The sequence below is a fragment of the Neofelis nebulosa genome, chromosome 14 (assembly GCF_028018385.1).
Source record: "Neofelis nebulosa isolate mNeoNeb1 chromosome 14, mNeoNeb1.pri, whole genome shotgun sequence".
In the NCBI taxonomy this organism is placed as follows: Eukaryota; Metazoa; Chordata; class Mammalia; order Carnivora; family Felidae; genus Neofelis; species Neofelis nebulosa.
Window position 1 is genome coordinate 34151637 of NC_080795.1, and position 13948 is coordinate 34165584.

Here is a 13948-nt window from a genome sequence, read left to right on the forward strand (position 1 = left end):
TGGGTGGCTCAGTTGGTTAAGTGTCCGACTTCAGCTCAGGTCATGATCTCATAGTTCGTGAGTTTGAGCCCCGTGTCGGGCTGTGTGCTGACAGCTCAGAGCCTGGAGCCTGCTTCAAAATCTGTGTCTCCCTCTGTCTCTGTTCCTTCCTCACTTGCACTCTGTCTCTAACATTAATAAAACAACCAAAAAATTTTTAAATGAGCATTAAATTGTATTAGTGGATCCCAGTAGTGAGTCATTTCTTTAGAAGGTATAGAATGAATTTCTGTATCTTCTGACAGTCCACTATAGTACTATCTAAATGCCACTGTTTCCCCCCATTGGCATTTTTGATATTAGCTACCATTTGCATAGGAGAAGGAGATTGAAAGGGATCTTTAAAAGTTTTTATATATAGGGGCACCTCGGTGGCTTAATCGGTTAAGTGTCCAACTCTGGCTCAGGTCATGATCTTGCAGTCCGTGAGTTCGAGCCCCGCGTCAGGCTCTGTGCTGACCGCGTGGAGCCTGGAGCCTGCTTCGGATTCTGTGTCTCCTTCTCTCTTTGCCCCTCCCCCACTTGTGCTCTGTCTCTATCAAAAATAAATAAATGTAAAAATTTTTTTTAAAGTTTTTTATATAAACCATGCAGACTTTCAGAATTGATCATTTGAAAAAAAAAAACAAAAACATGTTATCCTCATACTAGTTTTTCTTTTCCTTAAGTTAAAGTTATTAGTGTGTGTGTATACAATTTACCCTTGAACAGTAAGGATTGGAACACCAACATCACCCCCCCCAACAATTGAATGATTTTGTATAACTTTGGACTCCATCCCCCTCCCTGCCGCCAGGTTTTAACTACTAATTGCCTATTGTTGACTGAAGCCTTACTAGTAACATAGTCAATTAACACATATTTTGTAGATCTGTTATATACTGTCTTCTTACCATACAGTAAGCTAGAGAAAATGTTAAGAAAACCAGAGAAGGAAAAAATACATTTACAGGTTTGTACTGTTTTTATTGGAAAAAAATCTACATATAAGTGGACCTGTGAAGTTCAAACCTGTGTTGTTCGAGGGTCAACTGTATTCTTAAATTTTTATTATTTATATATTCATCCCTAAATATAAGCAAGAAAAAATATAATCTGCCTTATTTATTTTCATCAGTATCTGATACATTACTCACCATCAGTTAGGTACTGAATCAGTGTAACTGGTGAGTTGTTTGCTTTGTCATTTCCTGATAGTTCATCTTATTGATTTTCTCTTTTCAGTTAATGGAGAATCATCCTCATCTGCACCAACTGATAACGCTTCCACTATGGATACTGTAATAGTATCTGAAGAAACCGCCTTGTCTTCAAATTGCACTAATACTACTGTTGAAGATCCTCCAGTTCAAGAAATAATGACTTCCTCAGAAAACAGTGAATGTATTCTCTCTACTAGTGCAGCATTTGGATCTGAAGCTAGAAGTACTTTAGACCCTGCCACCTCTAATTCTGGAAGTAGTTCTGCTTTTGAGGCAGCCAAATTAAGACAGCCAGATGGCTGTGTGGAACCTGTACGGCAACAGTCTGGAAATGCCAACACAGAAACCTTGCCATCAGGGTATGTTAAATATATTTTTTAGAAGTTTGACTTAATTTGAGTAGCAACTTTTTGATAATACGACTCTTGAATGTGTATGTAAAATTTTTCAGTTGTTTAGTAATTTGAAATCAAAGCTGGAATCTGATTGATACAATTTGTGTATTTGCCACAAAGTACTTTTTAAAACTAAGAATGCTCACTTATGAAATATGTGCATTATAAAGGGAAAAGAAAAAACCTAGGGTTAGTTTGCAGGACACTCTTGATTTGATTCTTGGTTTATTTTTACTTTTAGATAAGAACGATCATAACACTATGTAATTACCTCAGTTTTCCAGCTTCCTTTATGGTCTGCTCTCCAGGCCCCAACATAGCCATCCTTTTTCTTCGTACTGAGTGCTGGGGAAAGTCACTTAACCCTGCTGATTAGCTCTGTTACAAACTCAGGTTTTCATTGCTGCTTAATAATTCTTAGTCTCTTTTAAATTTCCCATTGCAATTATTCAGCTTCCCAAGATTTCCTTTAAAGAGTATTCTGTGTGTGTGTTCCATTTGGTCACCTATTCCAGCTTTACTTAACATGTTTTTTTGATTCTTTTCTTGGTTCTGATGATACTAATATTACTGAGTCTTTCTTTGTCTCTGACTTCAAAAAGCTTATTTATAGTGGCTCAGACTTGTAAACATATATGCAGTACAATTTGACAACACTGTACTAGAAGTATGGACACAGCACTTTCCTACACAGCTTACAGCAGTTAGAATGTCTTCTCTTAGAGATATTGAAACTGCACTTCTAGAAGGTCTTATTGCCCTCATTTTGTCACCAGTCACTGTGTTCACAGCCCTGTCTTATTTTCTGAACTGTTTTTCTCAGTGCTCTCTACTGGCTCATCTGATTTTGGTCACTGCCTAATCGTGGTTTCAGACTTTGGTCTTCTGCCTGTGCTTCTTCCTCTTGGATCTCACACTGTCCCAACTTTATTAAATCTGTATGTCCAGGCCAGACCTTGCTCTGAGCTTATTTTCAGCTACTTACTTACAATCCCCTCTTGTTTCCTGCCAGCATTTCAGACTGTACAGTATCTTCCTTCTCTCTCAAAAATTTCTCATTGTCCCTTTGTTTTCTATCTTTGGCAGCCTAGTCATTTATCCTCATTTCATATGTCTGCCACTGTGATATATACATGTAAGAAGCTGTTCTATTAACCTCGTGGTCTGATAGGAGGATAAAGATAAGTAAACAGCAACTATACAGTACAGTTAAAGCCGGGCTAGAGGTAAGTTTAGCAGGCTGTGGGTGGGAATATATACAGAGAGAGCTTGCAAGGGAGTAGCTTACACTTTTGAGATCAAAGAAAACTTTTAGGAAGAGATGACCCTTAAGTGGATTCCTGAAAGAGGAGTAGGAGTTAGCACAGCAATAATGGAGGCACCGATAATGGAAGGCTGACTGCATGTTCAGATCTCTAGCATTTACAAAAACGTGTAAGTGAAGCTCAGGAGGTAGTATTTTGTTACAGTTTGAGTTCAGCATTTGAGGAAGTGACCTATGTAGCACTGAAGAGTAAATAATCCTATGAAGAATTTTGTTTACTTTTCTAAGAGTGTGGGAGTTTTTCCTTGAAAACTGTGGATAAACATTAATGAATTTTGAGCAGGGGAGTGGCAGAGTTATGTTTGCATTTTAGTTAGGTTATAATTCTAGCAGTGGTGTAGATAGATTAGGAGTTAAGGAGACAATTGGGGTGCCTGGATGGCTCATTCTTTTGAGCATCTGATTCTTGGTTTCAGCTCAGGTCATGATCCCAGGGTCATGGGATTAGCCTCGCATCTGGCTGAGCATGGATTGTGCTTTGGATTCTCTCTGTCTCTCTCCTCCTTTCACATGCACTCTATTTCTAAATTTAAAAAAAAAAAAAAAAAAAAAAAAGAGTTGAGACAAGTAAGTAAAGATAGCAGCCAGACTGTTTTATAAATGAGAGAAGCAGGGGGGTACCTGGGTGGCTCAGTCGGTTGAGCGTCCGACTTCGGCTCATGTCATGGTCTCACACTCCATGAGTTCAAGCCCCATGTCAGGATCTGTGCTGACAGCTCAGAGCCTGGAGCCTGCTTCAGATTCTGTGTCTTCCTATCTCTCTGCCCCTCCCCCGCTCATGCGCTGTCAAAAATAAATAAACATTAAAAAAAAAAAATAAATGAGAGAAGCAGGCATTATGATTTAAGGTGATAATAAGTATATATATTTAATTTTGTGGGGGCCAAATAAATGCTTCAGCATGTCTGTAGCTATCATGTGATCTTTGTGGTAACCTATGTGATTTTCAAATTGCAGGTTGCAACCCATTAGATTATGATCAGCATTTGAACACATAATTTAAGTAAATCAATATAGACAAGAACAGAAAATACTGAAAAAGTATTAGGTGTAGTAAGAGCAAACATTTCCAGAAAGTTTATTTTTCTGGTGTGTGTTTGTGTGTATAAAATCTGTAGGGAAATAGCAATCTAGTACACACAGATGTTCATGTAAAACATATTTCTTACTCTGTTAGCTGTCATCAGAAAAGTTTAGAAGTTATTAATCCAGGTGAGAAATTAAAAGAACCTGCAGTAAGAGATGCTAGTCTCTTAGGGTGATGATAAGATGTGTCCTGGTAATTAGTTGTAAGGAGGTAGAAGAAAAGAGTGGAACCAAGGTTGATTCCTCTGGCTTAGGCAGTATTCTTTGTGTAACTGAGTTAGCAGTTTTCAAAACTACGTCGTTTCTCTTTCCTCAAACATCTTAGTTCCTGTGTTTCCTCTCTTTGGTAACTTGCTCAGTAATTCAGATAACTACCAGTGGAATCAGAGTGCCTGGAATCACGAGTGTTCTCAAGGAACAGTGTTCCATCCTGGAGATGAATTTTGAGTGTTATGCCAAGCATGATCTCACCCAAAGACCTTTGCATTTGCCCAAACTTTTGTGTGGAGTGTTGTACCTGATATCTGCACGATTCATCCAGGTCTCTGCTCAAATGTTATCTCATTACAGGGGCCTTTCCTGATTTTCTCTGTTTAAATCAGGCCCCTCTGCACCTATCCCTTTACTTTGCCTTATTTTTTCCTAACCTTTTCTTAGGAAAATTTATAAACATGCAGAAAACTTTAAAGAATTTTTCAGTGAACATCCCAATGTCTACCACTGCATTCTGTAATTTACATTTTACCCTATTTGCTTTATCTCCTATCTCTGCCTCTCTCTAGCCATCTAATTTTTAAATGTAATTCAATAAGTTGCAGACATCAGTACATTTAGTTCCCTCAGTACTTTAGCTTGTATGTCATTAACTGGAGTTCAATATTTGTGTAAAGTTTTTTAGGTAAAGTTTACATAGAAGGACATGCCCAAGTCTTAACCATACTATTTTGATGGGTTTCAACAAACACATACATCGATTAACCCAAATCCTTACTAAGATTTCAGATATTACTATTACCCCAGAAAGTTCTCTAAAGTACCTTTTTCAGTCAATCACCGTTCTGATTTTTTTTTTTCCACTATAGGTTTTAGTTTTTCCTGTTACAGAATTAATATAAATGAAATCAGTGTGAACGCTTTTGAGTAGGGTTCTTCTAATCAGCATAACTTGTGTTATGTTAATCACCACATGACACATATTTGTTTGTTGTCAATTTTCTTTCCACTAGACTAGAAAGGGCTTAAGTTTGTCCGTTTCAGTATTCTTTGTACCCAAAACCATCCCTGCTATGTAGCAGGTACTTGATAAATACTTGTTAAATAAGTGAGTTAGTGCTTGATTAAATGATTTTCAGTGAGTGAACAATTGGGCAAAAGCCCTGGCTTGTAAATGCTTCTGAGGAAATGATTAACAAGGTCAAAAACTACTGAAAAATTCAAGTAAGATAAGAACTGAAAGTCACCAATTGAATGTAACTACAAAGAGATTATTTATTGTTGACCTTTGACAAGCAGTTTCTGGGAAATAGAGCTGTATTCAGAGTGCTGTGTGATGGAGTGAATGGGAGGGGTAGAAGTGTGTAGTAAACTTTTAAGGAGTAAGAGCTAGTGGACACAGAGAAAGAGGAATGTTTGGGGGAAATTGCAGGAAAAGATACAGAGCTGAGGGTCAGTTTTTCTTTCATAAAAGGAGAGAGACTTTAAAGTAGTGAGCTTCTGATGGGTAGGAGTTTGTGGACATAGGTTAGCAGTAGAGGAGAGAGGTAACCATTCTTCATGGTTTATGAGTAGGCAAGTCTTACTATCTACCCCATTATACAAGTTTGAAATCAGCAGTTATTCAAGAAGTAACTAAATTCTCTTATTGTAATATATTTCACAAAATTCTTCCACATTTACTTATTGTTTTAAAGCAAGTTCCTTGTTCAGTGGTAGGTTTGGAAATTTTATATACAATGTCTTAGTGAGACTATATCTAAATACTAGAAAGGAGAGTATTATGGTTGGGTGAAGTGTGGCATTTATAAATTAGCACCTAAATCTATGAAATTAAAGAATTCTATTGAGAAGTCTTATTCAGCCTGGTAATTTGCACTTACTGGGAAGTATTCATGAATTTTCACTACTGGGATGTTCTGATCTCTTGCCAATTCCAGCCCACCACTTGTATATGACCCACAGGCACAGCTCTAGCGGGCTGTCACTGTGAGTCACCCAGACCAATCCAGAATATCACCCTTTGCTCTGTACCATCCTTTCTCCCCACCAGTACCTTCTTCTGTCCTTGCTGCCCAATGCCTTAGTCACGACCTACACATTGGGGACTCACTTGTGACAACTGCCATGCCCCAAGAGGTAGAATCTCACTTTGGGAGTGACAGCTCAGCAAGTTGCCTCCCCTTGGACTGGCTGCTAGGAAAATGAGGTGGGGCCACGACAGGAGTTTTTGCTCTTATTATGTAAGTACTTACAAATATTATTGACTTTGCCTTTTCACCCACAAAGCCTAAAATATTTACTCTCTGGCACTTCACAGAAAAAATTTAAGAAAGGTAAATTCTGTTTAGAGCAAAAACACTGAAATCTGGAAGTGAACCCGTTTTGGAAAAATTAGGAACCAGTGGCTAGCATTATGCTTGGAATGTGAGTGCTTACTGAGTATTTGTTGAGTGTTAAGTTGGGAATATTTGCAGTTTATCTGAGATAAACCTAGAAAAGGACTTTGTAGCCCATTATATAGATGGAATACTTGGTTATGTTTATTTTTTCCCTCAATCTTAAAATTTGTTTCTGATCACAAAGCTAAGACATGACCAAATAAAATACTTAAGTCATACAGAAACACTCAGAGAGTGGTGTCTATATTTTATTCCGGTAGTAAATATTTGAGAGCTTCTCTGTATCAGACTTTATTACAGTCCTGGGATATTCAGAGGGCCAAGAGAGCCTAAGACTCTGCTGCTGTGAAGGGTGTGTAACAGCAGGCTGAGCAGCTGGGGCCTTGCATACATAACCTACTCAGTAATGTCATATAGTGACAGATTCTATGAGGAAAGATCGAAGTAGGTGAAGAGGTTAGAGAGTAACTGTGTAAATTACTGTTTTGCATACATTTATAGAATTACTTTAAGAAACTGGTATCACATTCTACATGGTGTTTTTCAGTTGGTTTTTATTTATTTTTTCAAGCTTTCATTTTAATTCCAGTTAGTTAACATATAATATAATATTTCAGAAAGATTTTTTTTTAAGTCTATTTATTTATTTTAAGAGAGAGTGAGAGCACAGGAAGGGTAATGAGAGACGGAGGGATAGAGAATCCCAAGCAGTCTCCTCACTGTCAGTGTGGAACTCGAACCCATGAACTGTGAAATCATGACCTGAGCTGAAACCAAGAGTCAGATGCTTAACTGACCAAGCCACCCAGGCAGCCACCCTTTTTTAGAAAGATTTTTTTTTTAAGTCTATTTATTTATTTTGAGAGAGAGAGCTAGAACGCAGGAGTGGGAAGAGAGAGAGGGAGAGATAGAGAATACTAGTTTCAAGTGTAGGGTTTAGTGATTTATCACTTACATGTAACACCCAGTGCTCATCACAGTAAGTGCCCTTCTTAGTACCCATCACTCATTTAACCTATCCCCCCACGCACCTCCCCTCCAGCAAACCTTAGTTTTTTCTCTGTAGAGATTTTAAAAAGGGACTGAAAGCACATCTCATACTCATCAGAATGGCATTAGAGTTCTTAGAATCAATGCAAAAAGCTGTTAAGCCAACTTAAAATGCTGAGGGAAACTAAATGCAACCTGATTTCTGTAATCAGCCAAACTGTTGAGTGTGTGCACAGAATAAATACATTTTCGGATATCATTGGTTTCCAAAGTTCATTTCCTGTGTATCCTTTGTTAAGAAACTACCAGGACTCGTGTTTCTCTAAAATTAACTACTGAGGGGTGCCTGGGTGGCTTATTCCATTAAGCCTCTAACTCTTGGTTTCAACTCAGGTCTTGATCTCGCGGTTTCCTGAGTTCAAGCCCCACGTTGGGCTCTTCCCTGGTGGTACAGAGCCTGCTTGAGATTCCCCGTCTCCCTCTCTCTCTGCCCTTCTCTCACTCATGCTGTTTCTGTCCCTCTTAAATAAATGAACTTCAAAAAATAAATAAATAAAATTAGCTACTGAATGTGAAAGGCATGGGCTTCAGATCTCAGGTGTCTGATAGAAAGGGAGTGAAAGGAATCACCAGCATGATGGTAAAAGGGGGCCCAAGATGGCAGATGTGCCACAGGCTTCTCAGTTGGCCAGACAGGATCAGCAGCTCATTGTGAGGCACAGCTGTGATTGGTAAATACCTGATGAGTCTGAATATTTTGAGAGGACATATATACAGGTGAAGTTTTGGGAGTGAAATTAATAAATACATAGAAACTAAGAAAATGGGTAGAAAGGAGACAAAAGAAATATTATGTTCCATGACTCAGCTGTCAGGAGAGTTTTACATCATATAAGGGAAGGACACAATATGTGTGTATGAGGAATGGTCAAAGGAGGGTAAGTGTTACAGTGTATGTGTAGATGGATGCAGGAGAGAGACTTCAGCTGAATCTCTCATAGTGAGAAATCAATATACAATGTTTGAGATGAAATCTAAAATAGTAAAATAAGCTTATTAATATAAAAAGAGGTAAATACTAAAAGAATTGGCTGAAACAGTTGAAAATGTTGCTTTTGTGGAATGGAAAATGAAGTTAAGGGGACAGTAGGCACTGTTTTTTGTAGTGAGCCCTGTAGACTGTATGTGTGAAGGTGTATGTATATCATTATACAACTATGAATGTATAAAATTATGTGAAAGTATGTATAATTTTGATAAAAATCTTTGTAAAAGATGGAAATCTGGAAGTTTTGCTATAGAATTGCAATAAAAATTCAAGAACTGATTATAGGAATTAATACCTAAAAATAACAAAACTACCATTATCAGGAGGTTCTTGAAATTTCGTATATATACATATATATATATATATATATTTTTTTTTTTTTTTAACGTTTATTTATTTTTGAGACAGAGAGAGAGCATGAACAGGGGAAGGTCAGAGAGAGAGGGAGACACAGAATCGGAAATAGGCTCCAGGCTCTGAGCTGTCAGCACAGAGCCTGACGCGGGGCTCGAACTCACGGACTGTGAGATCATGACCTGAGCCGAAGTCGGACGCTTAACCGACTGAGCCACCCAGGCGCCCCGAAATTTCGTATGTTTTTAAGACATTTGTTTTTGGCTGTTGAGCTTTCATACAAATCAATAGCCCATTGATAGTGTTACAGATATTCCCAAAATGTCTTTAAAATGAAATTCCATATTGGAATCCTGCCTTCCAATGAACTTTTATTATTAAGTGAAAATACATAAAATCTGAAGTTTCAGAGGTTTTTTTAGTGAAATGTTTTTTTGTAAGAAATATTTGAATTTTTGTAGTATAGGGTAGCATGAATATTCCAAAGTAGGATTTTATACAGCAGAGATTTTTTTTCATTTTAACAGTTTTTTATTTAAAGTTGTATATCAGGTTACTTTATTCTTGCATCTTCTCAATTGCCCTATTTCTCAATTTGCCCTATTCCTTTCCTAACATGGCAAGATTTGGCTTTACGTTCAAGGATCTTTTTGTAGTCTTTGTCCAGTTTTAATCTAGTGATAAACAGCTCGCTTGGGTGAGTGCCCACAAGGACAGTTGTGCCTTTTGCCTTCTCTTGCTGAACTCGTTAAATGTAAATGATGTATTTCTTCTGTAAACCTGGACTACTTTGCCAAATTGCTGACCTTTATAGTGTCCTCGCACAACCTTACTTTATCATCCTTTCGGATGGGCATGGATCGAATGTTGTACTTCTGTCTCAGCTCTTTGGAAAGAGGGGAGGATAAAATCTTCTCCGAATGTGGGGAGGTGCATTGAAATGTCTTTCATGGTTCTTGTTCTGGTCAGAAGTCACAAAGGGATTGAACTTCATTTTGGCCACTGGTGCTTCAGCAGTGGCCACAAAAGGGAAGAGAGCAACAGGGATTTTTTTAATAGATTGATTTAACAACTTACATGATTCTGAGTCAGTTGTGAAGTTGGGCATTTTTATTATTCATAATTCTGTTGAAACATTTTGTGACTTGTTTGTCGATTAGCTTAATTAAGCAAACTATTAAATTTTTTTGCATGCCTTTTTAAAGTAAATGTGTGTGTATGTGTATACCTTGCTTAGGGAATAGCTTAATATGTATGGTCATTGTGTAAGAAAATAATAATGACCTCTGTAATCTAAAAAGAATCAAATTGGGCCCCTGAGTTTAAGAGAAAACAAAATTCTTCCATTTAGTCTACTTTCAATTGAAAACAAGAATGTTAAACTCAGAAATATTATGTTTTATATTTAACATTTTTCTTCTATACCATATTACAGAAAGAACAGAGAAGAAACAGGAATCACAGAGAAGAAAATGAGAGTAGGGAAAATAAGAGATTGAGAGTCTTTGAGATAAAACAGGAAAAGATGAAATTGGAATGTTCATAAACAGAGTTTTACTGAAAACAAGAGGGAGATAGCTGTACACAAAAAGAAGACACTATGCATATAGAAGAATTTTCATGGAGCAGTGTCACCACATACTTCTTTAATGCAATATCTATAAAATCTTATAGATGTGTATTTTTTAAATTGCAGGCAGAAGTGGATATTACCTCATTAACATTTTGTGCCTTGAGTGTGGTAATAGGCTGAAAGTTCCTCTACCTTTAATTAAATTTGTCTTTTCTGATGAATTTCTGATAATTTTCTGGTGATAAATTATATAAATTAGTAACTTTTAAAAACATTAGGTATTTATCCTCCTGTACTGACTATGTATCTACTGAGTTGCCAGTACTGGTAATAAAAAGGTAATAATTAAGAACTGAAAAGACACTAATAATTGGGAAAAGAAATTTTGTATGCGTGTGTATATATTATATAACCTTTTAAAGTAAAACTTATTTGCAATTTTCCTGAATATAAGAAGGAATTATTTTTCAGGTTGTCTTATTTTGGTATCTTTTAGTTTCATTTTTGCATTTTTATTAAAGGTGGGAACAGAGAAAAGATCCTCATGGTAGAACCTATTACGTGGATCATAACACTCGAACAACCACATGGGAGAGGCCGCAACCTTTACCTCCAGGGTAATGTGGCATCTTTATTCATCTCCAGTTGTGTTTTATCATACATTTGATTTCTTAAATTTATTACAACATAAAATGATTCTTTCCTTGTACATGTTATATTTTCCTTCATTTATTTGTGAATAATGACTGTTCAGTAAATGAGATTTGTTATATTGTATCTCTTTTACTATTAGTCTGAAGGGGCTTCCTCAAGAGGTTATCAAACAGTGGCATGTGTTACTGTAGAGTAGCTGTAGAATTTTGGTTCAGTTTTAGTGCTTGTCATTCATTATATTTTAAGGAATGAAAAGCATATTTAGGAAAATTTATGTGTGTGTTCTCCAAAGGTAGTGATCTAAGCTGTATTATTTCATGAGATCTAATGACATAAGAGCCGTTAGAGTAGTTCAAAGTTATGATCTAAAAGATTGCTGCAAGTAAAATTATATTACCTTATGGCTAAAATTATAGACCGTCTTAAATTAATAAAAATATTTCTATTACACACTATATAAATTCATGCCGTTCTGTATTCACAAAATTGGTCTTCCTTTTCATTTGTGCTCTTATCTTTAATAGCTCTTCATACATATTGTGCTGATAGCTAGTTGAATTATACTGTTTATATTCTCCTTGAACTCTCTGCCTGGACTGGCGGTATCTCCTTATTGTCTTTGCTTCTTAGAATATGTCCTTCCAGATGCAACTTAAAGTCCACCAATATAAAACACATTCAAAGTCCAGAATATTCACAAAAATACGTTATTTTTATGTGATGGGTTGCTGATAGGATTCCTAAATCATTGTATAAGTTAATGGCTTATAGAAGTGTTTGTGAGAGAGGGGATGGGGGCATAATAGGAGGACCCTAGGCTTGCCTCGTCCCTCGAACATAGCTAGATAACGAAGTTAATGGCATGAATTGGCTTTAGGGTTAACTGAACCCTGGAGGATGGGGAGAACTCTGGTTGGTGGAGAAATAGGGAAGGGCATTTTGTTTTGAGGGAATATTCAGAAAAAAAAGGGATGACAAAATGAAACATATACATTTGAGACCAGCAAGTAGTTGATTTGGCTATTATGTGGGCCTCGTAAAAGATCTTAGGGGAGATGAGGCTGAAATGGTGAATGGGCTCATTTTTATGCTGTGCCGGAGAGCCATGATAGGTGGAATGACATGATTCGATCTGCATTTGTGTTCAGCAGCTGTGTAACAGCAGGATGTTGAAGACCTGTAAGAACTGAGTTACAACCCTGAATGTAGGCAGTGGTTAGAGGGACAGATTACTAGGTATATAGTAAGCGCTCAGTAACTTATCAAGAAAAAGAGGGTGGTCAGATTGAACAGAGACTGTTCAGTCTTTGGCCCCCTTTTTAGAAATCATGTAGTGGTAGAATGGGAAGATAATTCACCTAAAAAGCAAGTTACATGTTTGTAATTTCTCTGAAGAATATCAATGTTTACATTTTTTTGAAGTTGTTTGCTCATGTCTCAGACTTGATTTTTAAATCATGTGAGTTAGGTGTTAACTAATTACTTTCCAGTTTCTTGTATTAAGACATTCTTGCTTACTTTTTATTAATGCTTATCCTGTGGTAGTTGGGAAAGAAGAGTTGATGATCGTGGAAGAGTTTATTATGTGGATCACAACACCAGAACAACAACCTGGCAGCGGCCTACCATGGAGTCTGTTCGAAATTTTGAACAGTGGCAGTCTCAGCGGAACCAATTGCAGGGAGCTATGCAACAGTTCAACCAACGATACCTCTATTCGGTAATTAGCACATTGTACGATATCAACACAACTTTTTCCTTCAGGCATTTGCTCTTTTCGACTTTGGTGGTTTTTAAATGTTATAGACTACATTGCAAGATATTTTTTATTTACTCTTTAATAAGATATAAGTATTTTTGATACACATACACACTTTAAGCTTTTTTTTTTTTAATTCTAGTTTACTAACATTAAATACATACTGTTTTTGTCTTTACTAAATGGTAGTTTTCATAAATGAATTTCTTAATGAAATAATTTGTCTTTACTAACTCCCCAATCCTCCACCTTTAATTAGAATCATTTTGCTTGCTTTAAACCAAACCAGTTACCTCCTGATTTTACTTAAGGGCAGTCTTGCCATTTTCCAGCTGTTCTCATTCCCATCTCAGAATCTCAGAAACAACACTTTCATGTGTTTTGGCCTACCGAAGATATTCCTGGGATTGGAGATGGCTTTGTCCAAAAAATCTAATGCTGTCTGAAAATTTGACCAATTGATGGTTCATTTATTGCTGTAAACAAACATCTACAAGAAGACTTGGGGTAGCGGGTAATCTCTGTTAAATAGGTTTGATTACAGGAAGTTGGAAAATACAAATTTTAAGTACTGGGCATCTCTGGACAGTGTTTTGAGGCAACTTGAAAACCCAAAATGTGGAGGCTAGCAAATAGGAATTAGGGAAGACACAAAAAGAAAACCTAAATAACTTTTTTCAGAATCCTGCCTCAGGCTGGCTCTTTCAACTCCCATTTTCTTTAGAGGTTAAGTAATAAGTTCTCATTTGCAGTCTGACCCACTCACCTGGTTTTCTGTGGCCAGCAGAGAGGGACAGGGCCAGCCCAGCCTTCATAGCATCTCCTGCTGCCACCAGTTTCTGGTCCTTCGGTAACTTGTACAGAAATCTGTGCTAAGATTTCACTGTTCAGCTGTATGTAGTAAACAAG

At 37.0% G+C, this 13948-nt stretch overlaps 1 protein-coding gene and 1 pseudogene across 9 annotated transcripts in view; one reads left to right on the forward strand and one right to left on the reverse strand.

The window, feature by feature from the left end:
• WWP1 (WW domain containing E3 ubiquitin protein ligase 1) overlaps positions 1-13948 on the forward strand; it is a 134241-nt gene that overhangs the window by 84730 nt on the left and 35563 nt on the right. For all 9 annotated transcript variants that reach the window (XM_058698468.1, XM_058698472.1, XM_058698470.1 and 6 more), the window contains 3 exons: positions 1264-1600; positions 11148-11243; positions 12826-13000. In XM_058698468.1, the coding sequence (XP_058554451.1) occupies positions 1264-1600; positions 11148-11243; positions 12826-13000 (608 nt within the window). The remainder of the gene's footprint in view (positions 1-1263; positions 1601-11147; positions 11244-12825; positions 13001-13948) is intronic.
• On the reverse strand, positions 9612-10047 carry LOC131494258 (large ribosomal subunit protein uL24-like; annotated as a pseudogene).